At 55.9% G+C, this 26725-nt stretch overlaps 5 protein-coding genes across 5 annotated transcripts in view; 3 read left to right on the plus strand and 2 right to left on the minus strand.

The window, feature by feature from the left end:
* Positions 1 to 145: 145 nt before the first annotated feature.
* Positions 146 to 4645, plus strand: PTSG_08622 (uncharacterized protein). The gene is made up of 16 exons (XM_004990355.1): positions 146 to 281; positions 544 to 619; positions 737 to 836; positions 953 to 1042; positions 1187 to 1239; positions 1354 to 1443; positions 1624 to 1705; positions 1905 to 1992; positions 2174 to 2235; positions 2522 to 2674; positions 2828 to 2886; positions 3090 to 3234; positions 3383 to 3520; positions 3741 to 3851; positions 4111 to 4175; positions 4372 to 4645. The coding sequence occupies exons 1-16, from the start codon at positions 248 to 250 to the stop codon at positions 4418 to 4420; spliced, it is 1395 nt and encodes a 464-aa protein (XP_004990412.1). The 5' UTR covers positions 146 to 247; the 3' UTR covers positions 4421 to 4645.
* Positions 4646 to 4845: 200 nt separating this feature from the next.
* On the plus strand, positions 4846 to 7764 carry PTSG_08623 (histidine-rich glycoprotein). Its single transcript, XM_004990356.1, has 6 exons — positions 4846 to 5859; positions 6007 to 6136; positions 6438 to 6535; positions 6937 to 7005; positions 7141 to 7241; positions 7457 to 7764. The coding sequence occupies exons 1-6, from the start codon at positions 4927 to 4929 to the stop codon at positions 7548 to 7550; spliced, it is 1425 nt and encodes a 474-aa protein (XP_004990413.1). The 5' UTR covers positions 4846 to 4926; the 3' UTR covers positions 7551 to 7764.
* PTSG_08624 (uncharacterized protein) lies at positions 7703 to 11313 on the minus strand. Its single transcript, XM_004990357.1, has 11 exons — positions 11223 to 11313; positions 10979 to 11083; positions 10695 to 10768; positions 10395 to 10500; positions 10096 to 10170; positions 9886 to 9972; positions 9559 to 9660; positions 9308 to 9389; positions 8971 to 9094; positions 8661 to 8757; positions 7703 to 8346 (listed from the first exon to the last, which is right to left on the minus strand). Exons 1-11 carry the CDS (start codon positions 11253 to 11255, stop codon positions 8071 to 8073), a joined length of 1161 nt encoding a protein of 386 aa, XP_004990414.1. The 5' UTR covers positions 11256 to 11313; the 3' UTR covers positions 7703 to 8070.
* Positions 11314 to 11687: 374 nt separating this feature from the next.
* Positions 11688 to 20986, minus strand: PTSG_08625 (uncharacterized protein; the record flags this gene model as incomplete). Its single annotated transcript, XM_004990358.1, has 29 exons — positions 20873 to 20986; positions 20654 to 20712; positions 20141 to 20346; positions 19850 to 20006; positions 19580 to 19675; positions 19306 to 19372; positions 18878 to 18947; positions 18694 to 18758; positions 18434 to 18518; positions 18101 to 18166; positions 17551 to 17837; positions 17219 to 17318; positions 16881 to 17046; positions 16489 to 16584; positions 16200 to 16263; positions 15981 to 16047; positions 15739 to 15803; positions 15456 to 15540; positions 15267 to 15332; positions 14820 to 15049; positions 14520 to 14619; positions 14104 to 14251; positions 13766 to 13861; positions 13394 to 13533; positions 13202 to 13266; positions 12834 to 12918; positions 12167 to 12618; positions 11948 to 12007; positions 11688 to 11758 (listed from the first exon to the last, which is right to left on the minus strand). The coding sequence occupies exons 1-29, from the start codon at positions 20949 to 20951 to the stop codon at positions 11688 to 11690; spliced, it is 3393 nt and encodes a 1130-aa protein (XP_004990415.1). The 5' UTR covers positions 20952 to 20986.
* Positions 20987 to 21070: 84 nt separating this feature from the next.
* PTSG_08626 (uncharacterized protein) overlaps positions 21071 to 26725 on the plus strand; it is a 12432-nt gene continuing 6777 nt past the window's right edge. Inside the window, exons 1-17 of the mRNA XM_004990359.1 lie at positions 21071 to 21330; positions 21493 to 21551; positions 21712 to 21812; positions 22044 to 22109; positions 22298 to 22352; positions 22583 to 22651; positions 22880 to 23080; positions 23314 to 23379; positions 23685 to 23786; positions 24004 to 24194; positions 24520 to 24618; positions 24802 to 24928; positions 25146 to 25232; positions 25467 to 25550; positions 25831 to 25942; positions 26156 to 26238; positions 26523 to 26634. Coding sequence (XP_004990416.1) covers positions 21261 to 21330; positions 21493 to 21551; positions 21712 to 21812; positions 22044 to 22109; positions 22298 to 22352; positions 22583 to 22651; positions 22880 to 23080; positions 23314 to 23379; positions 23685 to 23786; positions 24004 to 24194; positions 24520 to 24618; positions 24802 to 24928; positions 25146 to 25232; positions 25467 to 25550; positions 25831 to 25942; positions 26156 to 26238; positions 26523 to 26634 — 1684 coding nt within the window. The 5' untranslated portion in view covers positions 21071 to 21260. The remainder of the gene's footprint in view (positions 21331 to 21492; positions 21552 to 21711; positions 21813 to 22043; positions 22110 to 22297; positions 22353 to 22582; positions 22652 to 22879; positions 23081 to 23313; positions 23380 to 23684; positions 23787 to 24003; positions 24195 to 24519; positions 24619 to 24801; positions 24929 to 25145; positions 25233 to 25466; positions 25551 to 25830; positions 25943 to 26155; positions 26239 to 26522; positions 26635 to 26725) is intronic.

A 26725-nucleotide genomic window follows, 5' to 3' on the forward strand; every position in this document is an offset into this window, starting at 1 on the left:
CACACACACACACACACACACACACACACACACACACACACACACACACACACACACACACACACAAGCTCGCGCCTTCACCACACATTCCACTGAATTCAGTTGCCACACACGAGACACCATAAAGTGCACACTGCCCACAATAAAAAAAATTGTTGTTCCTGCTCGCTCCACAATCACCCCTCCAACACAAACCACAACCTTGCACCGACATCCATCACACAGCCAGGACTTCACCTTGAGCAGGATGGTGTTTGAGACAATCCCCATTGCGCCCGAGGGTCAGTCAATGCTTCTTGTCGCCACTGGACAACACATGAGTGCTTGTATCTGGTACCTTGTTCGTTGAAGATGGAATTTCACTCGCATGCAACGTGCCTTCATGTCACACACACACACACACTCACACACACACACTCACACTCATACACACATACACACATACACACGCACACTCACGCACACACACACACACACACACACACACACACATACACACACACACACACACACACACACACACTCACTCACTCACACACATAGGCACCACGAGCAACTCCATTCTGGATGAGCGCGTGCAAATCCATGGCACCCGCATGGACTGGGGCTCCCTCGGAGTGTAAGCTTGCGTGCTCACGCTGTGCTGTATGTCTTCACTCGTCTGTACTCGCGCTTCTCTGTTCTTCTCCTTTTCTCACTGCACACCACCGCACTGCGTCGCCACCACTTGCTCCAGTCTCAACGTCGTGGATCCGGATGGCCTTCTGCTGATGCAAGAGTATGATGTTCCAGACAAAGGCAGCCGTCTCCACTTTATTGAAGAAAGCGGCCGCGATGTACGCTGTGTGTGTGCGTGTGTGTGTGTGCGTGCGACTGCATGTGCTTGTGTTCATGTATGTATTGGGTTGAGTGGCACTCACAAACTCAATTGTCCACAACCACTACATTTCAGATCATGCGCGTGTTGTTGGAGCTCTACATGCACGTCGTTGCAGAGGACAGACTCAAGTACATTGTCACCACCTTCGATCGCATCGCAGAGGTGTGTGTGTGTGTATATGTGTGTGTGTGTGTTCACATGCTGCTGAGGCATGCAATGCAGTCCACTGCTGGTGTCACTGGCGTCTGTGCCATCCGCTTACTTTCGTTGTCGTACTGCTGCTGTCCATGCCTGTGCCATCTTCAGGATGATCCATCCACCACAGATCTGCTCATTGAGGTGGCAGGCACCATCGAAAGGTGAGTTTTGTGGTGCTGTTTCGAGTTCCATGCCAACCACACGCGCTCGCCTGCAATGCCTCAATGTGGCCTGCTCCCAACCATCTTCATCGCCCCCTTTTGCCTCGTCTGCAGTGCACCACCGTCGCCGCTTCACCCATTTCTGCAGAAGCTTGAGATGCCCTCCCTCTACATCGCCCACCAGTCATCACGCGTCATCGCCAGGTTGTGTGTGTGTGTGTGTGTGTGTGTGTGTGTGAAAGAGAGAGAGACACACACACAGTTTTGTGTGCCTGTGTGCTTTCATGCATGTCTACGGCACCTTTGACCGGCCTCGTGTTTGCCACCACTCCCTCATGCGTCTGCTCCCTGTGCGCATTGCCCCTCCCACCTGCTTCCATGCAGGTTGATTGAGCACGGCGCACCGTACGAGGACAAGCACATCCAGACCTACCTCAACTGGCTGCAGAAGCAGCTGAGCCACCAGGTAAATGATTAAGCACGCGTGGCCCAGATGCTTGCCTGTGCAGCCGTGAATGGGCGAGGTGGCGTGAGATGGAATGGGCGTGTAGAACGATGCACACTTGCCCACATGGACTCGCACTCACCTCCTGTTCCCTCATGGACACTGTTCCCAAACTTCGTCTGTCTCCACTGTATGTGTGTGTGTGTGTGTGCGTGTGTAGGAGTCGAGTGCTGTGCGCCTGGCGCTGGCGGCGGTGGTTTCCGTCCTCAAGGTCCCGCGCAACCGTCCGCTCGTCGCTCACTCCCGAAGTCGGTCCACTGTACTGCGCCGCTTGTTGTCTTGCGCCTCTACTCGAGGCAGTTGCTGCCCACCTTCGCCGCACACACACACTGCACGCTCGACATACACACACACACTACACACTACACACTACACGCACACCACATACACACGCACTTGTTTCTCACCCACTCCACTGTTCGTGTGCAGGCTTCCTGGATGCCCTGAAATCGCTGCTGCACCCGAGCGGGCACTTCCAGATCCTCTATCAGGTAAGGCAATTTAGGTCATTGCGTGCATGACATTGTTTCTGCGACGAGGTGCTTTGCTGTTGTGAGCTTGTCACGCTTAAGCGAACCTGCTTTCCACACACACACACACACACACACACACACACACACACACACACACACACACACACACACACACACACACACACACACACACGCTCACACACACACACTCACACACACACACACACTCTCACGCTCACATGCACACTAACTCACTCACTCACTCCCTCCCTCCCTCACGCATTTACCCGCTCTCTCCCTGCAGACGCTGGCGTGCCTGTGGATGCTGACGTTTGACGCGTCGGCGGTGCAGTCGATTCGCTTTGAGGTGCTGCACTCGCTCGCCATCACCGCTGTCGAGATTGTCAAGGAGGCAAAGAAGGAGAAGGTCACACGCGTCGCCTTTGCCTTTCTCAGGGTCAGTCACAGGCTGTGTGCATGTGTGTGTGTGCGTGTGTGCATGTGCGTGTGTACTTGGATATTGCGCGCTTGCATTCCTTCCTCTTCCTCAGCACGATGTGCTCACTCCACCCCTGCCTTTCCGCCCCTTTGTACGATATGTCCTGTTCAGAACTGCGTTGAGAACCTTGAGGCGAAGCAATCGCTCGAACTCTCCATCGCCATGGTCACGTGCGTCATCCCAGCACGCCGCAGTCCACTCATGACTCGTGCAATATGAACTGCACACATGCACACACACATGCACGCTGGCGCACACATGCACTCACACACACACACGCGCGCGCACGCACTCACACACACACACATACACACACACACACACACGTGCGCACCTCACCGTTCCACCCCTGCTTATCCCTGGTTGCCTGCAGGCACAAGCTGCTGCCTGTTGTTGAGCGGCTGCACCGGGCGGCGGCGCACGAGGATGAGGAGTTGGCGGAGGACGTCGAGTTTCTGCTGGAGAAACTGCGCAGCTGCCACGACCACATGAGCTCCTTTGACGAATACGTCGCCGAGGTGCGGGCTGCTACTGCTGCTGTTGTTATTTGTGCGGTGGTGAGCGTTCTGCTTGCCATCTCGCCTTCTCAGCGTTCTCCCCCGCCATACCCCCCTGTCTTGCGTGCATCGTGTCCCTCACACGCGTGCCTGTGGTGTCGGGTGCCAGGTGCGAAGCGGGGAGCTTGAGTGGACGCCCGTGCACCGCAGCAAGAAGTTCTGGGCAGAGAATGTGCTCAAGTTCAACGACAACAAGCATGAGCTCCTCAAGACGGTCGTCTCCTGCCTCACATCAAACAACCCGCAGGTGCAGTGTAATGTGTGTGTGTGTGTGTGTGTGTGTGTGTGTGTGTGTGTGTGTGTGTGTGTGTGTGTGCGTGTGTGTGTGCGTGTGTGTGTGCGTGTGTGCGTGTGTGTGTGTGTGCGTGTGTGTGTGTGCGTGCGTGTGTAGTTGATGTACTTGTGATTCAGTGCATCCCCCTTCTTGCAACTACTCACCTTCACCGCCACCCTCACCACCATGTCAGACGCTTGCGGTTGCGGTGCACGACTGCGGGCAGTATGTGAGCCACTACCCGTTTGGCAAGAAGGTGCTTGAAGACCTCTCTGCCAAGAGCAAAATCATCGCACTCATGGAGGTAGGCAGCTGTGTTTGCACACAGGGAATTTGCTGCAGCTGCACTTAAACATAAGTGTGTGTGTGTGTGTGTGTGTGTGTGTGTGTGTGTGTGTGTGTGTGTGTGTGTGTGTGTGTGTGTGTGTGTGTGTGCATCTCATCTCTTCTTCCCTCTCGTCTCTCCTCTTCTCCCCCATCGCTTCGTGTCTCATCATTCACAACCATCCTCCGTTCCGATCTTACACAACCAACCACTCAACCACCACCCCACGTGTTCACAGCACGAGGACAAGCAGGTCAAGTTTGAGGCCCTCATTGCGGTGCAGAAGATGGTGTCCGACAACTGGTACGTCAGTTGCCCCCTGCATTGCTCTGCCTTGCTTTTGCTCTGTCTTTGCTCGCCTTTGCTGTGTTTGCAGTAGGTGTGCTGTGCCGCTGCACACACAAACGCATGCAGAGTTGTCTTCAAGCCCCCCTCCAACCTCATCCTTCCTCACAGTACTCACAAACCACGATCACACGCGTGCATCTCGCCTCTGCAGGGAGTTCCTTGGTGCGCAGACGAAGAAGGCGGCCGAGGGCAGCGCTTAAATCACTGACACCCACAACCCATGCGCCACAACCTCCACCAACAACCCATTCGTCACCACCTCCACCATGGCCTCTCCCTGCACTTCCCAGCAGCCCCCCCCCCTTCTCTCCTAGTGCTCGCTTCACACACAGTCCAGTTTCTCCTGTTGGGTTTGATGTGCAATACAGTCGATGTTGCAACCTGGCTGCCCAATGTGTGTTGTGCGACTGGCAAGTCGTTTGCAGCGTGACTAATGCTGTTGAAGTGAGGGTGAGGGGTGAGGGGTGAGTGGAAGTTGAGACACACACACACACACCAATTGCCTTCCCCATCTTTGAGCGCCGGGAGCAGTGTAAGATTTCAGCGAGTGTTCCCCAATAAACACACACACACACACACACACACACACACACACACACACACACACACACACACACACACACACACACACACACACACACACACACACACACACACACACACACACATACACACACAAAACCACCACCAAGCAACAACAACAACGATGATGACAAGTCGAGTCAGTGCGCAGAGGGCGGTGTTGCTTCTGTTGCGGCCTGCAGGAGCGAATGGCCGCTGCCGTGCTGGTGCTTGTGTTGGTGCTGGCGCTGCTGGCGCCCGCCAGTTGAGGCGAGACCTGAGCGTGGGCTGTGCGACCTTCGCTGCACCACACAGCCGCAACACCAACAGTTGCCACAGCCACAGGGGCAGCTACGCATGTGGAAGACGCGCAACTGCGCCCAGTGCGCCAAGCACTTTGTATCATCATCATGGCCAACAAGGAGCAGCAGCAGCCCGACTGACACTGGAAGGAGCATCTCTGGCGGCCACCACGCGCGCAGCACACTCCCTAACCGTGCTGCCACCACGAGCAGCACTTGCAGACCCGCAATACAGCAGCGGAGTCAGGCGAGCGTCCGGCCGCTCCAACAGTGTCAGCAGCCCGCGAACCGCAAACAACGCACACAACAGCGCAGACAGCGCGGACAGTGCACACGACAGCCCCGCCACCTCCACGAACAACAGGAACGACGAGGCGGCCGCCCCACAGCGGCAACACGGCAGCAAGAGCAGACTACGCTTCGTGCAGTGGCTGACGGATGAGAGTGTCAACACAGACGGATATGGGCGGCACCGGCTGGCCATGTTGCGGAGATTGAACACGGTCCGTGCGTCGGCAAAGTACCGCTTTGAACGGGAGCAGGAGCGCCTGAAGCGGCTGCGTGCAAGGCAGCAGCACCAGTTTGAGCGCCTCAAGGAGCGCGCCACAACCACGCTCATATCCGACTCCCTTCCTCGCACAGAGAAGATTGCCACTGTCCCCAACATGCTCTCGCTCTACCGCATCCTCATCACGCCCGTCATTGTCGCCAACCTCGTGGACGGGCACCCGAACATGGCCTGTGGCCTCTTTGCAACCGCTGCCATCTCCGACTGGGTATCGCATGTGTGTGTGTGTGTGTGTGTGTGTGTGTGTGTGTATCTGCTCTCCCATCCCCCGCATATCCAAACCCCTCCCTCGCCCTCAGCTTCCCTTCACACCTACGACGCCTTGTCGCCACCATTCCACACGTGCTTTGACCAGCTTGATGGTGCCATCGCCCGCAAGTTCCCGAGCCAGCGCTCCATCTTGGGCACTGTCGTCGATCCGTTTGCAGACAAGTTCCTCATCGTCGCCTCCGCCGCCTCTCTCGGCTACATCGGCGCCATGCCAGGTAGGTGTATGTGTGTGTGTGTGTGTGTGTGTGGTGTGTGTGTGTTTGTGTGTGTGTGTGTGCGTGTGTGTGCGTGTATGCGCTTGCTTGTGTGTGTGTGTGTGTGTGTGTGTGTGTGTGTTTGCTTGTGTGTGTGTGTGCGTGTGTGCTTGCTTGTGCGTGTGTGTGTGTTATCATGTGTGCGTGTCATCCAGTCCCCAATTACCTCCCCATCCAATCCAGCTTCCCGCCACCCACATCCCCCCTCGTCAACCCTCATCCTCCCTCGCCTACGACACGCTCGCTCTCTCCTCAATGGCAGCGTGGCTGGCTGGTCTGGTGCTGCTCAAGGACGCGACGATGATGTTGGCCAGCTTCTATATCCGCTACTCGTCCCTCAAGGCCGTGCAAACAACACCGGTGCGCTGGCAGCGAGGGCGGAGGGAGGCAGGAGAGAAGTGAAGTGAAACAGTGAAGTGTACGCGTGGGGTGAGGAGAGAGGAGACAGAAACGTGCAGACTTTGCAAACGGCAGTGCACACACGCACAAACACATACACCCGCATGTACACATTGCGAAAACACACACATACACATTGTGCGTACACATACATCCACACATCCACACGCACACACACATGTATATCCAGACACACGCAAACACACACACATGTATATCCACACACACACATACACGCAAACACACACACGTACACCACCACGCGTATTCAGCATGCTGTGCATTGTCGTGTATGCAACCACTCATCCATGTTCGGCGGCGTGTGTTCTGCATGTGCGGATTTCAATCAACACCGCCGGCAGGTCACGGCGAGTGATTACTTCAATCTCAAGCGTCCAACCGTGCGCGTTATCCCGTCGTTTATCGCAAAGGTGGTGCACACGAACACGCGCTCACATGTGCCGAGGCACACACGCATATATGTGTGCGCACGCTGGCTGCAACCTCACTCATATGCACATACATACATGCACGCGCACGCACGCACGTCCTCTCTCCGTCTGCAGGTGAACACGGCAGTACAGCTGTCCCTGTTTGCGTTTCTCATTGCACAGCAGGCGTTCCCAACAGCGCTCGCCCTCGACCCACAACACGCAACCATCATTTGGTGCGTGTGTGTATGTGCATATGCATATGCATATGTGTGTGTGCATATGCGTGTGTGTGCATGGCCATCACTAACACTTGTATCCCTTGCTCACACGACAAGTCCGGTCTCTCACCATCACACACACACGCACACACACACACACGCACACACACACACACACACACACACACACACACACACACACACACACACACACACACACACACACACAGGGGCGTGACTGGCTTCACGACGTTTGCTGCTGGACTGACGTATGTTCGCTCCACCACTGCCCTTCAATACTTGCACAAGTACAAGGCGTCGTGACAGCAGCAGCTGCAATGACACACGCACGTCTGCCTTGGATGGCTGGTTATTGTATTGGCTGTGTAACTGTGGCTCGCTAGTGTTCTGCAGTGCTTGTCACGTTGTGCGTGTGGGTGTGTGTGCGTCAGCGTACGAACGTGGGTGGTAGAATAGCGGTTGTGTATGTGTGTTTGAACGACGTGGTTCTGGCAGAATAACACGGTTGTAACGGTGACCTGACAAGCCAGTGATGCGAGAGAAGAAGGGGAGACGCGGGGGGGATTCCTATTCACAGCACAAAACAAAACAAAAAAAAACCACAATTGCCCATACTCAGGTAGTTTCCGTCGCCACACACACACACACACACACACACACACACACACACACACACACACACACACAACGCACGCACACACACACTTTCGCATTCCTGTACTCATTCTGTTCACATGCTGCTGCTGCTGCTTTACATGCACGCAATAGTCGCGTTCAGATACACGCAGTCGCATATGGGGGTGCCATCACCGAGATCTATGCGTTAGACAAACTCCACCCCTTCCACTTTGTTGTCTGCAATCTTCTGGTCCTTCAAAATCACCTGTGCGTTGTGGGCGTCGAGCACCGTGATGTAAGAGGATAGCTGCCCCTCAACCTCCCGCGATTTCACCGCCAGTAAATGCATTCCGCCCGAGTTTGGGATGATCTTGAAGGACGAAAACCCGCGTTCGGGGTCTGCCTCGCCTATCCTTGACACATGGATGTCGCTAAATGACACATCCGCGGTAATGAGCAAGTTCGTGCCGCGTCGCTCATCCTGATAGAAGTGACACAAACGACGCACGCGGTGAGACGAGGTGATGAAGAAGGTGGTGGGGCAGTCTCTGTCACACAAATGAACTTGGCGTGGATGAACGAAGCGCAGTGTACTCGCAGGTAGATACACACACACAAACACACACAAACACACAAACACACACACGCACACACACAACAACACACACAACAACACACACACACAACAACAACAACAACAACAACAACAACAACAACAACAACAACAACAACAACAACAACAACAACAACAACAACAACAACAACAACAACAACAACAACAACAACACAACGCACCATGGTCTCGTCGTAGCGTTCGCTGCTCTCTCTGCGCGGCAGAAACACCCATCGCAACAAATCCCGCGACCACGCCACCGCCTCATGCCACAGGTACCTGCAGCCCCACGATGACGACAATGACAACGGTGGTGATGATGGTGGTGGTGAGAGGATGCTTGTTCGAATACGCAAGTGAGTGTGTAAGTGTGTTTGGGTTTGCCCGCGCTGCCGCAGTGCTGTCCTTGTCAACAACAAAACGTCAGGTCATGGTGTGACGTGCAATGACTACCAACCACGGCCACATCACCGCACCAGCAGCGCAACGCACCCAATGTCAGGGATGCCTGCTGCCTGCTGGACGGCGTGATACGCGGGCCGCCAGTCGACGTGCCGCACAGACCCACTCGGAGACACAATTTTGATCCACTTGGGGTCGGCGTTCACAAACTCCCCTGATGCGCAGGCATTATGTGTGTGTGTGTGTGTGTGTGTGTGTGTGTGTGTGTGTGTGTGTGTGTGTGTGTGTGTGTGTGTGTGTGTGAACATGTGTAAATACACGTGTGTGCATGTTGGAGTGATGAGTGGGTCAGTGTTTGCGCGCGCGAACACTCCTCGCTTGGCATGGTTCCATGCCATGTCACACGTGTGCACATGCGGCACAACACCTTCAGCTGTGGTCCAGTCCTTGCCGATACCACCGATCCACAGATGGTTGTCCTTCACCGTCATCCACTCAATCTTGAACCCCTGCCATGCGCACAGCAGCCAGCACATCGGGTCAGTAAGCACAGACGCAGGGCTGCCACATCGGCACATCCGCGCATTTCCGCCAAGCGTATTCAAGGGCACACTGACAGGCAGGCGCACAGGGGCAGGCGCACAGGGGCAGGCGCACATAACACACACACACACACACCTTTTCTCTGTTGCCGCTGCCGTCGCTGAGGATGAATCTTGGAACAAGACGCGTGCCAAGCACTTCGTAGATGATGCCTGTCCGGTCATCAGCCGTGTACAGCTGGATGATGATGATGATGATGATGACGATGATGATGATGCATGATGGCGGTTGTGGTCACCGTGTGAGCACGGGACTACAGCTGCTAGCAAGGCATGGTCAGTGGAATCCTCAGATGCAGACCACCACCACACGCCATGCTCACATCACATCACAATCACGCACACATTGCAGACACACACATCATACACACGCACACACATCATACACACGCACACACCACACCTTGCCATTGAAGACCTGCAGCTCCGAGAGCTCCGCGCCGCGTCCCTTTGCATTGTATGTCGTGGACAGCACGACGGGTGTGGGGTCCTGGGTGGCGAGGAGAAACGAGGAGGTTAGGGTGGCAGGTCATGTGTTGTGTTGCAAATGACAATGGAAGGTAGCAGAAGACTTGTAGGATGCAGCCAACACATGCGCGCGCACACATCGCACCTGGAGGAATGAGTAGCGGCCATCGCGGTGCTGTCGCAGCTCGCCCTTGTACATCACGCTTTCCCATGACTTGCCCTGTATCCCAAAAGCAACAACAACAGCGATAACGTGGAGGGTCAGCAGCCACGCACCCACGCACCCACGCACCCACACACACACACACACACACACACACACACACACACACACACACACACACACACACACACACACACACACACACACACACACACACACACACACACACACACACACACACACACACACACACACACCGCGCACGCATTCAGGGCACGCACCTCTTCTGTCTTGCTGGCTTTGTCTTGATCTGTGATGAGTGCGATTCTGTAGCTGGTGTAATCCTCATGCTCCTGCGGCTCCGTCAACGGATACGTGTCGTTGTATCTACCACACGCACACAGAATGTGTGAGAGAGAGAGAGAGTGTGTGTGTGTGTGTGTGTGTGAGGGAGGAGTGGGTGGCAACACTGTGTGTGCATGCGTGTCTGTGTATGACTGCAACCAACCCCTCTCCACAAAGCAAACGAGTGGTGAGCGTTCAGCAGGCAGCAGGGAGCAGCAGCAGCAGGGAGCACTCACTGGATTGTGCTTCCTCTCGCTGGGACGTTCCAGTGCCTGTGCATGGAGGTGATGTCGCCCTTGTGGTGGCTCACCTGCGGTGACGTGCAGGGCAGTACAATGGAGGTTGAGGAGGTTGAGGGGTGGATACGAGGGAGCGTGCAAGTAAGCAGATGGGTGGGCAGATGCACAGGTATTTACACACACACACACACACACACACACACACACACACACACACACACACACACACACACACATACACACACACACACACACACACGCACATGCACATGCCATCTGACCAGGAGCGTGCCGAGCAAAGCCATGAGGAGGACGACGGCAATGACAACAATCCTCCTGCGTGGCGGCGGCGGCGCATACACCGTCGTCGGCAGCGTACGCACCTGCTGCTCATCCACACCCCATCATGGCCACACATGCACACGCATACGCACACACACACACAAGGAAAGAGTCAGCGCGATCCCTGCACACACACATCACACAGCACACACATCACGCATCACGCATCATGTGGCAACTCACGTCGTCCCAGCCAGCAAGAGAAACGGTTCGCATCGTCAGCGACTTTGTCGTTGTGTGAATGTTGCTTTGACCCTTCTCTTCTTGTTCCTTGTTGTTGATGATGATGGCAGTGATTGATGGCAGCAGTGTGGTGGTGGTGCTATGTGCCGTCATCCACTTCTTCCCTCCCCTCTCCTCAACCTCTCCTGCCCACTTGTTGGATGTGTGATTCGTTTATGTGTGTGTGTGTGCGCGCGCGAACAGGTGGGTGATGGCGGACGTAAGTGGTGTGAGGTGGTGTGTGATGTGAACGGAACGTGACAAGCAAGCAAGCAGGCAGGCGAGCGAGCAAGCAGGCAAGCCAACATAACACAATCGTGAAGAAAGAAAGGTGGACGAGACACAAGCTGATTGGTGGTGGTGCACATGTGGAAGCAGACGTACACAGCTGCATGTGCGTGTGTGCTGTGCTGTGTGCGTGTGTGATTAGGCTTCGGAGTGGAGAGCAAACTGCATTTCCTCGTCATCAAAGGCGTTGTTGTCCAGTCGAGACGCGCCTGCGCAGCGAACCACGTGCATAGAATGAACACAGTGGAGGGAGGGGTCGTGTTGATGAAAGAAAGACGGAACATGCAACAATGAAGGGGGGTATGCAGTGAAGCAGGCAGAGTGCCAGGCACTGAACTGGTCGACACACAACACACACAACACACACAACACACACAACACACACACACACAACGTACCTTGGTATGGGCGCACTTGCTTGCGATAGATGTAAACGCTGCCCCAAGCAAGCACAATCACTGCAAAGCATAATTGTTGTATCACACACAAACACACGTGAGTCGAAGAAAGAGAACAAGAGGAAACAAGGCAGAACACACGCACGCACACACACAACCAACACACACTCTCTCTCACCCCCACCCCCCACTCACAATCACAATCACAATGTGACTGACTTCCAACGATGATGCCAACAGCGAGGCCCGCCTTCTGTGTTCCAGTGAGACTGCCACGCGAGCTGTCGGGCCCGCTTGCCGCCGTTGTTGTCGCCTGCCCAGCCGCTGTTGTTGTTGTCGTGTGCCCGCTGTGGCCGGTTGTTGTCGTGTGCCCGCTGTGGCCCGTGGAGGTGGTGGACGTGTGGCCACTGTGTGCTGTCGTCGTTGTCGTTGTCGTCGTCGTTGTCGTGTTGGCGGCGGGTGTAGTTGTATCTCCACCTGCTGCGGTTGTGCTGGAGCTGCTTGTGCTTGTGCTGGTGCTTGTGCTTGTGCTGGTGCTTGTACCGGGTGCGGAGGTGGTGGTGGTCGTTGTGGATGCCGTGGTGGTGACGGGGCCAAGCGCCGCAGCGTCAACGAGCGATGCGCACGCCTGGCGCGACGGTGCATACTCCTCGCCGTGGATCACAATCGACCTGTGCAGCAACACGAAAGTGGAAGGAAGAAGGGGGGGGGGGACATGCAAGTACAAGCATGTGTCAAAGAAGAGCACTTTTCACACGCTGATAACACAAATGACAACCCGACAAGACACAAAGCACCTTCACACCACCACACGACCACACCACACCACCACCACCACATCACCACACCACATCATAGCACACCACACCACCACAGAGCGGCCCACCTGTTTGCGACGGATGCGGGGCCGAAGAGCGGCATCTGCACATCCACGAACATGATGCGCTGGCGGTGCTCGCGGCGAGGAACGTCTGCACACCACACCATACGACATCACATCACACGGCACCGTCATGGTTAGGGGGAGGGGAGTCATGTCAGGGGGATGTGGTGGTGACGGCGAAGGGAGGAGACAAGGTCTTTTAGGCACAAGCAAGCATAGAATGAACACGAACAAACACACACACACACACACATACACACGCACACAAACGCGCGCGCGCACACACACACACACAACAAACAAACCAAACAAACCAAACAAACCAAACAAACAAACAAACAAACAAACAAACAAATAGCGCAGCGTCTCACCGATGGCGCCGTGCTTGCCGGCAAAGTCGCCTACTTCGCACTGGAAGGGGGCAGTTTCGTGGCACCTGAGACACAACAGCAGGGGCGATGGTGAGGTTGTGGGTCATTGCGAGCACAAAGAACAAAGCAACGCTCCGGCGGCGTGTGCAAGCTGTGCTTGCATGCACTCCCAACGCTTTCAAGTCGACAGACCGTTGTGGGTATGGGTCCTCGCAGACAGACTTTTCTGGAATCCAAACGCATTTGTCAAAGGGATCAAAGTGTCCACCGGCACTGCTGCAGTCAAACGTCTCCTCATCAACAGGCGTCTCGTGGATGTGCCACAGGTGGGACTGTATCAATCATGGAAAATGTGTACGAGTGTGTGTATGTGTACGCGTATTATGTGTGTAGGTTGGGTATGCACGTGTATGTGTGCGTGTGAAGGTTGCGTGTGTGTGTACGGTTGGATGAGAACGAGAGGTAGTCGAGAGAAGCCATTTGTTGTTGTCCCCAACACAAAGAACCCGTGCTTTCCAGCGCCACCACCACCACCTCTCGGCACCACGGCCCACGCGACCTCACCCGGCTGAGGACAGCGCCGGCGCCGCTGCCGTACACGTCCACGATGATGGCCGTCTCCGACGTCGCGTCCGTCGAGTTGATGAGCTCGTCATACACCTGCACATACACACATGCACGCACGTACACACACGGGCAGAGGAGGGGGTGGTGGTGATGAGGGAGGGGAGGCGTGCGTGTGAAAGAAGATGGGCTGGAGACCTTGAAAGGTGTGGAGCGCATCGACTGAAACAGGGGTACACGCCCAACCATGTTTCAACAAGGATTCACACGACACGCACACACACACACACAGAGAGAGATACACACAGATACACACACACACGCATACGCGCGCGCACCATTGCTTGCTCGAGGCGAATGTAGCCGCGAATGCAGTTGTTCTTGTCGTTGCAGAAGTGGTCAAACTGTGCAATTTGGACAATAGTTGGAGCGTGGAAGCCGACGGTGCCGCAGAACACGTGCTCGCCAGCTCTCAGCACAACCCCGCTGATGGTGGCGGTGGGTGTGCGCGCGTGTGTTGCGTGTTGGGGAGAGGGGGGTGAACGAGAAGGGATTTCGGAAGGCCGGGGGTGGGGAAGCGTGAAAGGACCGAGGCACACAAAACACACACACGCACACACACACACACCACAACCACACGCAAAACACGAAGCACACAAACACAAACACACGAACACGCACGAAAACACACACTTCCTCTCTCTCTCTCTCTCATGTTGACACAGACAACAGTAGCGTCTCCCCGTGCACGCACCGGCCCATGATTGTCTGCTGTCCAAAGAGGGAGATGGTGTTGGTGCTGCCGGAGAGCGTGTCATTCTGCACAGACACATGTGCGCTGATGTCGCCAACACCTGCATGGGCGAGAGGCAACAATGCCATGAGAGAACAGTGGCATGTACGAAACAAACACACACACACACACCACGCACACACACACACACACACACACACCACGCACACACACCACGCGATGTATTTGTGCACACACAACACACAAAACACATACACCAACAAGCAAATGTACGAACAAACACGCAAGCGCCGTTCGCACCGTTGTGCAGGACACCGCCGAGGATTGTGCAATCGGGCGTCTCGCCATCCTCCTCATGCGGGGGAAGTTCGTGAACCACAAGCTGGGCATGGTGTGACTCCTCGATCGTGCTGAGGTCAGCCCACACGCTGACGGTCTGTCCAACCTGTCTGAAATGGACCTCCACAGCGTGCCCGTCCTGGTCTGTCAGCGCCGCTGTGACGTTGCGTTGGCGAATCGGTGGCGGTTGCCTTGATGGTGATGTATGGTGGTGGTAGCAGATGGTGGTGAATGGTATCGTGTGAGAATTGAGTTGGAAGTGGAAGCAGTCGCCACAACAAAATGCAAGACAAGGGGTGAGTTGCACACGTGCACACGCACAAAGAACATGAAGAAGCACGCACACACACAAACACACAAACACCCAAACACACACACACACACAAAGAACGATGCGAAATGACGTACATGTCAAAGAGGGAGGCGCATGCGATGCGGGGCGCCTGCTGGTTTTCCTCATGGATCACAATGGACCTGAACACATACACACGCATAAACGCACAATGGTGAGGTGGACTACATGCACACACACACACACACACACAAGCACGCGCAGTTACGTTGCATATGCGTGCCTGCAAGCAAGAAGAGGGGCACCTGTCTGCGATGGAGTATGGCCCAAAGACGGGCGCCTGCACATCAACAAACACGCGCCGCTCCCGGTCCGCAGCAAGCGGAATGTCTTCATGGCGATGGTGGTGGTGGTGGTGGTTGAAGGTGAATTGACTGAATGGGCTGCGACATAAGAAATGGCTCTGTTGCGTGCGTGCGTGCGTGTGTGTGTGTGTGTGTGTGTGTGTGTGTGTGTGTGTGTGCGACCCTTCGTAGGTGAAGCAACAGCATCATCACTATTGGTGGAACGTGCAAGCGCGCATCGCACCGATTGGAGAAAGCTTGCTGGACTGGTCGCCAACTTCGCACGCGAGTGGCGTGTCGGGTGTGCAGCTGTGCGAACATGTAATGTGACGTGTATGGCGGTATTGGTGTGTGCATGTGCGTGCGTGCATGCATGTGCATTTGTGTGTCAGTGTGTGCGGAGTCACAGGCATGCACATCAAGTCAAACGAGTGCAGCAGTGCAGTAGTGCAGTAGTACAGCAGAACAGTACAGGTGTTGACGTACAGGAACGGGTATGGGTCGCGGCAGTGGGTGCCGGCCCAGGAGCACACGGCAAACGGGTCAAAATGGCCTGGAGTGCACCGTGCAGGAGAGATGGCACGTGTCACAACCACGCACGCGCAGCTTCAAAATAGCAAACAGGCCGTGCCGCTGTGATGACCACCACCACCACCACCACCACCACCACCACCACCACCGCCGCTGTCGTGGCTGTTGTCGCACCTGCTGTGCTGGCGCAATCGCCGGGGGAGTCCACACGCTCCTCGTGCACGTGCCAGTTGTGCGCCTGAAGGGATAGTGATGGTGGTGATCGTGGAGAAGATGGTAGTCGCAACCGTGGCCATGAGTGCACACGAACACACAAACACATGCACAAATTGAACCAACGACCATACACACATGAACACATATGAACACATATGAACACAACCTCACACGAGCACGCAACCTCACACGAACATTCAACTCCGCGACATGTTGTGTGTGTGTGCGTGTGTGCGTGTGTGCTGACCGTTGAGGCGTTTGCGGTGGGGCCATCGCGGTAGACGTCAACAATGAAGATGGTCTCGGACGTCTCGCCCATGCCAGCAACAACCTCTCCGCCAACCTGGCCACGCAACAAGCACAACGCGACACAACACATCAGCAACCGCAGCATTGCAGGAAGGAGCAGCCGTCGTGTCGTGCGCTTTGAAGAACTACTGTGGCAGCGGGATAGCACAGAGATGCAAACACACGCGCACGCACTCACATGCACGCACCACACACATACTTTCTGCACACACAAACACAAATACAAACACAAATACAAACACAAACACAAACACAAACACAAACACAAACACAAACACAAACACAAACACAAACACAAACACAAACACAAACACAAACACAAGAACGCACCACGGGCTGCTCAACACGGATGTAACCGCGCACGCACGCGCCGTCGGCCTCTGTTTCGCAGTCGTCGCCAAAGTGGGCGACCTGCACCGTGGTCGCGCCGTGGAAGCCAATGTTGCCGCACACAACCGCCGTCTCCCCGCCCTGCGTGATGCGAAGTACAACAGACCTGATGCGTTGTGTGTGTGTGTGTGCGTGTGTGTGTGTGTGTGTGCGCGCGCGTGTGAGAGAAAGAGAGAAAGCAGATGGTGAGAGCATGCAATGTCACCCTCAGCAGCTTCAGCAACGCCACGCCATTCTTGTCAAGCCCACGAGCAAGCGCGGCGCACGTCGACGCGCACCTCCCCATGATGGTGTCCTTGCCAAAGAGCGTGAGGGCGTCGGTGGTGGCGGTGATGGTGCCATCGTCGCCAGCAGCGATGCTGCCAATTGATCCGGCGTCTGTTTGAAACGAGACCAGAGAGACGGGGATGGGTGATGTGGATGGTGGCACGGTGCAACGTGTGGTGATGCATAGCGCGTGAGCTGTGACTTTGGGGGTGATTTGATTCACACATTAGCGAGCAGGCAAGTGCTGCTGCCCAACACACACGAAACACAAACACACACGCACACGCACGCACACACGCACACGCAGGCACACACGCATCCACGATACATGCGTCTATCTCACCTTGGCCGAAGATGGCGCCTACGTCGGTGCAGTCCGTGCCGTTGTCGGTGCGAACCGGCAGCTCATGCACCTCAACCTCAATCTCCGCACTGCCGCCGCTGCCGTCAATCCACGCACTCACGTCGCCCTCAATGGTCAACTCGTCACCAACCTGCGCAAACACGACGTGTGCGTGACCGCTATGGCCAGTGTGGCCAGTGTGGCCCGTGTGGCCCGTGTGGTGGGCTGCTGCGTTGTTCTCCCACAGGCTCGCTGTCACCGTCCGCGAACGCACGCGGGGCACAGGGCTGCAACAATGGTGAGTGGGTGGTGTTCGTGGTGTGTAAGGGGATAAATCACCATCTACTTGCATTTCTCATCTGTTTGAAGCACAAACTAATAGTCACGCACACACGCACACGCACGCACACATGCAAACACGCATACAGACGTACACGCATACAGACGCACGCGCACGCACACGCACACGCACACGCACACGCACACGCACACACACGCAAACACGCATTCAGACGCACACACGCACACACACATACACGCACGGCCTCACCGGTCTGTGAGAGAAGCGCAGGCGAAGCGGGCGGGCGACTCGTCCGCTGCGTGAACCACAATGGACCTGCAAGGTAAAAGTATGGAAGAATGGACATGCACACAGGACACGGTGTGTGTGTGTGTGTGTGTGCACGCGCAAGCAGTGCATGCGGTATTGTGTGAATCGGTGCATGAATGACACCAATGCGGTGCAAGGGGTGATGGAAGATTGGCTCGTGTGCACAAAACAAACTCAAAAACAAAAACATCAACAGAAACACAAACACACAAACACGCACCGGCATCACCACATCACCACACAAACACCACCGCGGCCACCAATGCTTCGCACCTGTTTGCAACGGAGAGGGGGCCAAAGAGTGGCAGCTGCACATCAACAAAGCGCTGGCGGTGGCGATGCGTTTCAAGTGGCAAGTCTGATGGGGTGATGGTGGTTGCGGCACGGGGAAGAGCAAAGGTGAGGGTGATGGGCAGTGCACACGCCAAAGAACGCTGCGTCAAGCACATCAGCCCACACTATCCATGTCACCACACACACACACACATACACACGCACACAAACGCACACACACACATAGCGCAACGTCTCACCGATGGCGCCGTGCTTGCCGGCAAAGTCGCCAACTTCGCAGTCGAGAGGAGTGGAGGGCGAGCAGCTGCAGGTGGTAGCAGTGGTGATAGCAATGGTGTCAGTGGCAAACTTTGGAAGTGATCAACAGCACGCACACACACACACACACATGCACGCACGCAAGCAAGGGCGGGTGTGACTGACAGCATGGGATATGGCCAGGCGCAGGTGGAGTTGTCGAGCCAGACGCACACGTCAAAGGGATCCCAGTGGCCTGCAGGGAACAAAGTGGCGGGCGAGCAGAAGCGTGGATGAGAGGCGAGTGGATGCAGGGGTGCAGGAAGGGGATGAAGGAAGGGGGTGCAGACGCAGGAACGCAAGATGGGGTGGCCGAATTTGGGATGACGTGAGACGGGGGAAGGGAAAGTGAAGGAGCAAAGGAAGTGGAAGGGGGTGACAAGCAATGAGAAAAAGGACAGGAAGGGAGACAGGAAGCGAAGACGAAGATGAACAAAGACGTCAGCGAACGACAAAAACCGCCAACCAAAATGAAACGCAGGACACGTTGGCATGGGTGTGCGACATTGAGTTGAGCAAGTGCATGGAGCAGCGCTCGTGCATGGCAGCCGTACCTTCAGTAGAGGAACAGGCAAAGGTGGTTTCGTTCACGGGCTTCTCGTGGATATGCCACAAGTGGGCCTACACACACACACACACACACACACACACACACACACACACACACACACACACACACACACACACACACACACACACACGAGCGCACGATACAAAGGTTGTATGAGCTGTGTGGATGTGTGGCTCAACACATCATGACAAACCCACCAAGCACGTGAGCTCGCGCAACACACGCGTGCACGAGGACATGTGCTTGTGTGCACGCACCATGCTGGTCTCGGCGCCGGTTGCGCGGTAATACAGGTCTGTGAGCACAATGGTCTCGCTCGTGTCGTTCATGGTAGCAATCACATCATCGGCAACCTGCAGCACAGGGGGGGGGGGATCAAGCGGGCAATCATGAGGCGCTGGTGAGCAGCTGAACAATTGAGGGAACGAGGACGAGGATGTCAACCTGACGCACACCCACTCACTCACACCCACACACTCACGCACACACACTCACTCTCCCACTCACTCACACACTCACTCACTCACCATTGGCTGGATGAGGGTGATGGTGCCGAGGACACAGTAGTCAGAGCCTGGCTGGCAGAAGCGGCCAAAGTCCGCCACTTGCACGATGGTGGGCGCGTGGAAGCCGACGTCACCACAGGCAATGGTCAGGTTATTGGCGTCCACAAACACAATGGAGCTGACATGTTGGGGGGTTGCAAGTGACAATTGGAGCGGCAGGGCATGTTGGCGTGCGGGTGAGGTGATGGTGAAGGCAAGTGCAAAACAGGACGAGCACACAATAACATCAGCAACTGCCGTTCATGTCCACACCTGCCCATGATGGAGTATGCGCCATAGAGGGTCGTGTCATTGGCTAGGAGGGTGGCCTGTCCGCCCTCAATTTGCAAGAGTGGGGTTCGTTGACCAAGGGCGCTGCAGTCGCCATTCTCGGGCACGGGAAGCTGGCCCAGGTGCACTGTGCCGTTCACGCCCTCGGGCATGGACCCACTCACAGTCAAGGCATCATTCCAGCTCTCCTACAGCCGGAAAATGTTGGAAAACAGCACACGTTCCAATGCACGTGGTGAGAGCTCAGTCAGTGACGCAGTGTGTGGTGTAGTGTAGCCACGTGTGTGTGTGTGTGTGTGTGTGTGGATGGGTGTGTGCGTGTGTGTGTGTCTGTCTGTGTGTCTGTGTCCTGTGTGTGTGTCTGTGTGTCTGTGTCTCTGTGTGTGTGTGTGTGTGCATGTGTGTGTGTGTGTGTGCGTGTGGAGGACGGTGCAACACAGTGGGCAATGTCCATCCAGTGATGTACAATTGGCACTGGCACAAACACACACGCACCTGGCGAAACTCAAACTCCACGTCGACGGCGTTGAGGTATGCGGGCACGACGCGTTCCGCTGTGATGAGAACAAGGTTGATGGGCATGAGGGTCGAAGGGCGCGGCAACGCTCGCACACGCATTCTACACTTAGACACACACACACACACTCCTTCACACACACACTCTCTCACTCACTCTCTCTCTCTCTCTCATTACTCCCTCTCACACTCACTCACCGCATGCTGCGTGCTGCTGAGCGAGCAGCAGCAGCAGGACAGCCGATGCAAGAAGCAGCACAGGGCGCGGCATCATCATCTTGGTTGCCTCAGTTCACAGTAGGTGTAGAAAAGTGATTGAAGTCTTTGAAGGAATTCGATCGCACCGCCTTGACGGTTTGCGAATTGTGCGCACATCATGTACAATTTGCAAAACCCGGCCAACGCTGCTGCCCGAGCCTCCGCCCACTTTTGTGTGCTGTGTTCCTGTTGTGCCTTTGCCATCTTTGACCTTGACGAACAACAAACAAACACAAACAGCGAGACCGGTGTATGTGTTGGTGGTCTCTTCTTCAAGTGAAGAAACGTTTGAGAGGTTGAAGAGGAAGGCGGAGTGGCGACGTTGTTGATGAACTCGCGCGCGATCACACCGAGGCACATCGAAGTCAGACAGCGAGCCAGTACCCAGCTTCACGAAGGTGTGTGTGTGTGTGTGTGTGTGTGTGTGTGTGTGTGTGTGTGTGTGTGTGTGTGTGTGTGGCGCAACTTGTAGCAAGGACGAACAAACAAGTACATGAAGCCCTGATCGCGGTATGCACTTGTATTCATCCCCCCCCCCAATACGCGCAAACACTCCGAAGAGGACATCATGGCCGACGTGGAGCTCGTGCGCATTGCGGCCAACAAGTCACTGCATCAGGTGAGACTGCACACGCACACGACAACCGCAATACCTCACGCACGCACACGCACACGCACACGCACGCGCATGTTCCCCTGTTCACTCGTGTGTTGGCTCGCTGCCTGACGCAGTGGCACGCCTCACTCACCGACCGTCCACTGTGCGATCTCCAACGCAGGCTGCACGTGAAGGCGACATTGAGATCCTGGAACAGATTCTCGCCTCCCAGCAGGAGCGAGTGTCTCTGTCATCACAGCTCTCTTCCCGAACCACTGCCAGGTTTGTTGCTGCTGCGAGCGTCACGGTGCCTGTGCCAGTCGCTGCAGCAGTTTATCTCAACGTCCCTGTGTGGATGGAGTGCTCTGTGTGTCTGTGTGTGTCTGTGTGTCTGTGTGTGTCTGTGTGTCTGTGTGTCTGTGTGTGTGCGTATGTGTATGTGTGTGTGCGAGCTGCACATCGAAGAACCATCTGCGTTCTTGCTCACACACTTGCGCCCGTATTCTCCAACAGTGCATCGGTACCCTTTATCGACCACCAAGATGACAGTGGCATGACAGCCCTGCATTATGCCTGCAGGTCAGCCACACATTGTGCCCATGTTCATGTGCGTGTGCTCGTGACGTTCGTTGGTGAATTGCGCGAGCTGTCTTGGAAACGCGAACGTGCGAACTGTCTGTGAAGTGTCTGTCTGCATGTGCTCACGCAACTCCCCCTTCCTTCGCCTGCGCGTTCGATCGCGTACGCTGCTGGTCCCGACGCAACAGGAACAACTGCGTGGATGTCATGCAGAAGCTGCTTTCGCGCGGTGCTCAACCACTCGTACGTTTGGCGCAGCACATGCCATCGTGTCTGTGTATGTGTGTGTGTGCGTCTGTCGTTGTGTATGTGCGTCTGCGTGTCTGTCTGTCGTTGTGTGTGCGTGTGTGTGTGCACGTCCTGTTTACAAGTTCGCATGGATGTCTGTGAGCGTGCCATGCTCAAGCCCTTCATCACCACCAATCCTCACCATACACCAACCACCAACACCCCACCCGCGTATGCGTGTGCAGGTGCAAGGCGAGGATGGCATCACGCCCCTCCACCTCACTGCCAAGTACGCATCCCCGCCGACGCTGCAGGTACAACGCCACGTGCATGGATATGGATAGTGACGTTGATGTGATGTGCACGAGGGGCAAAATAGGGGCTGCAAAGGCGGTGTTGTAACGTGTGGCGTCTGGAGTGCTGATCCCTCGATCCACATGTACACCCCACCCCCTTTTCCTCGCCCACACGCACCAGCACGCGCACGCAACCTTCACATTTCAACCGTTTGTTCATGCACACACGCGCACACACGCGTGCAGACGTTCCTGACGTACTTGCCGGAGGACACGAGTGTTGCTGAGATTGATGACGAATATGGGCAGACGCCGCTGCATTACGCAAGCCAGCGCAGTGACCCTTCGTGCCTGGAAGTGCTGCTGCAGCGAAACTGCGAACCAAATGTCACAGACAAGGCAAACGCCACGCCCCTGCACAACGCAGCCCAAGAGGGCAGGCTCGAGGTGCGTTTACCGTGTGTGCGTGCGTGTGTGCGTGCGTGCGTGCGTGTGTGTGTGTGTGTTGATTTTAAAATGTATCCGCATATTTATTGCTTCATCATCGACACCCGTGCGCTCCATCGACTCTAATCGCATCACCACCAACCCGTCCCATCATCACCATCATCATCGTCATCGTCACCACCACCACCACCACCACCACCACCACCACCGCGGCTGCTCTGTCCTCGATGCAGATTGTGCAGTTGCTGGTGAAGTATGGCGCAAACCTCCTGGCACGCGACGGCGAGGGCGAGACACCGGTCAGTAGATATGATGATGATGATGATGATGATGATGGTGGTGGTGGTGATGGTGATGGTGAATGGTGAATGGTGGTGGTGGTGGGAGTGTTGCGCGTCGTGGCAGTGGTTGTGGTGGTGTTTGAGAAACACTTGGCGTCGGGCTTTCACACAAGTGCACCTCAACACACCGTGCACGCCCAGTGAAACATTCAAACAATCACCCATTCAACTACACTCACACACCGTTTTCACGGACTCCTCCACACCCACACGGTCAACTCCCGTTGCCCGCTCACCGCACCCCATCTCTATTGTCTGGCCAGTTGCACCATGCGTGCATGGAGGGACACGTGGATGTGATTGAGTTTCTCCTGCAACAGGCAGAAAACTCCGAAGGCGAAGCGACAGACATCGTCAACATTGCTGTGCGTCACATGCATGCATGCTTTGTTTGATTGCGTGTTCCCCCGCTCCCCGCCTTGCCTTGTGTTGGTCTTGGCCGCAACTTGTCAGAGAACATACGTGTTCGTCTGAGATGCACACATGTCGCGACGCTCAAGCGCCCTCTTGCCGACGACGACCACGACAACTTGCGCGGCAGCTTACACACCATGCCACCGCCACCACCACCACCACCACCAGGACAACCGCGGGCTGCAGCCGTTGCACGCTGCCATGTACTCTGGCAGCAAGGACACAGTACTGCTGCTGCTGCAACACAACGCCGACCCCAACGTCAAGACACACAACTCCCGGCGCACACCGCTGCACACCGCTGCCCGCCACGGCCACCTTGACGTCGTCCAACTCCTCGTCAGCCAGGGCGCTCGCACGTACGTCCTGCAGCAGCGTTTGCAGCTACGGCGCCATGCATGTACCGGCTGGGTGGATGGGTGTGAAAAGAGAGAGGGAGAGACAGTGTGTGTGTGTGTGAGTGTGTGTGAGAGAGTGTGTGTGTGTGAGTGTGTTTGTGTGTGTGTGTGTGTGTGTGAGTGTGTGAGTGTGTTTGTGTGCGTGTGTGTGTGAGTGAGAGGAGTTGGAAGTGTCCCATAGCTTTGGCTCACCGGTGCCAAACACACTCACGTATCCGCACACACCTACAATGCGACCACCACACCGTTATGATGCTGCTGGTGGTGGTGATGTTGACTGTGTCAGGTCTGTGCGGGACGTGAAGGGGCAGCTGGCCATCCACCGCGCTGCCGGGTACGGCCGCACAGCCGTCCTCGAATACCTCTTCCAGGACAAAATCGCAAAGTACGCTACAGGGCAGATGGGGCTCTGTGTGCGCGTGTTTGCGCGTGTTTGGGCGGGTGTGTGCGCGTGTTTATGCGTTCACCTTTGTTCGTTTGTGTACACCTACACGTCAACATTCATCCCCCATCACCATCACCATCACCATCACCATACCACCATCACGGCTCTGCTTATTTGCGATAGGGAGCGGTTTCTTGAGGCGCAGACGCGCCAGGGCCACCGCCCGCTGGCCCTCGCTGCCTCGCACGGACACGTCGACACCGTCAACCTCCTCCTCGACCTCGGCGCCAACCCAATGATGAAGGACAAGGTGCACACAGCGAGGCGGCCTTGTGTGTGTGTGTGTGTGTGTGTGTGTGTGTGTGTGTGTGTGTGTGTGTGTGTGTTGGGGAGGGTGTTGAAAGACACGTGCAAAAGTGTGTGGCGCGCTCACGTCGTCCGCTTCCTCTTGTCTTCTACTCCCTTCACGTTCTCTTCCACCACTGCCACCACTGTTGTCACCACCTTGCGTTGCATGGCGTGACCAGGTTGGCAAGACGCCGCTGCATCTCGCCGTTGAGGGCGACCACTACGACGTCACAAAAGTGCTCATTGACCGTTGCAGAGCAGTTTCGGTACGCACACACACACACATACATACACACACGCGCGCGCGCGCACATGTGACCATTGTGTGGACCCGTGTCGTCGCCCTGTAGGTGTCGTGCGTGAGTGGGAGATGGTGTGTGTGTGTGTGTGTGTGTGTGTGTGTGTGTGCTTGCAGCCTTTTGTGCATTGCACTGCCTGTTCAAACAACCAACCCCACTCCCACGCGTGCGTGGTCACACTGCGTGTTCCACGTTGGTCAGGCGCGGCCGTCTGTGAATCCGCTCGCCGAGAGCACAGAGGACGGGGACGAGGAGGGCGATGACGACGAAAGCGACACCCTTTCCGTACGTGTGAACACGGCACACGCACACATACACACACACACGTACACACACACGTTACACACGTGCACACGTACACACACACACACACGTACACACACACATTACACATGTACATTCACGTTTGTGGTGCGAAGCGATTCGTGACATGCAATCGCTCTCATGTCGTGACATTCAACCACATCCCCACTCACCACCCACATCACTCACATCACTCACATCACTCGCACCACCCACATCACTCACATCACTCACACCACCACCACCACCACCACCTCTGCAGCTGGGCGGGACGACAGCGCTGCTTGAGGCCGCTGACAAATACGACACGCGCCCGCTGCACATTGCATGCGCCCTCGGCCACAAATCCATCGCCCGCCTCCTCGTCGACTCCGGTCTGTAACACCGCGCCCAATCGCCTCATATGTGCGCACGTGTGCCCTGTGCACACACACACGTGTGTCTGTCTGTGTGTGTCTGTCTGTGTGTGTCTGTCTGTCTGAGTGTGTGTGTGCGTGCAACAACAACAGACGGCAGACCGCTGTACATCCAACGTCAAGCCCTCACACGCCCTATCTTGTCCCATGTCCGCCATCGCCGCTGCGTAGGGTGTCAGCTCGATGTTGTGGACGACTCTGACCAGACGCCGCTTCATCTTGCCGTCAAGAACGGCCGATATCAAATCGTCAAGGTGCGCCACGTGTGTGTGTGTGTGTGAGTGGTTTGTGTGTATATCTGTGCGTGTCTGTGTCTGTCCTTCTGAGTACAAGTGCCTGCGTCCGTGCCTGTGTCTGTGTCTGTCCACCTGCCTGTGTGTGTGTCTGGGTGCAAGTGTCTGTACATGGTCGTCATCACAGTGTGTGCTTATTTGTGCACTTGCTCCAACGTTCCACTCCGCCCCACTCCAACCGACCCCAATGCACATCACCCCCCCCCCTTCTTTGTCCCTCTTGCATACCCGAACCGGCACAACAGCTGCTGCTGCTGAAGAAAGTGCAGCTGGTGGCTGACGAGGATGACAAGGCGCAGACACCGCTGCATCTCGCTGCGCAATGCGGTTTCCACCAGATCATGGAGCTCCTCATCGGTGCGCAACACCCTCTCTTGCGTGTGTGTGTGTGTGTGTGTGTGTGTGTGTGTGTGTGTGTGTGTGTGTGTGTGTGTGTGTGTGTGTGTGT

Source organism: Salpingoeca rosetta, assembly GCF_000188695.1.
Source record: "Salpingoeca rosetta unplaced genomic scaffold supercont1.24, whole genome shotgun sequence".
Taxonomy (NCBI): domain Eukaryota; class Choanoflagellata; order Craspedida; family Salpingoecidae; genus Salpingoeca; species Salpingoeca rosetta.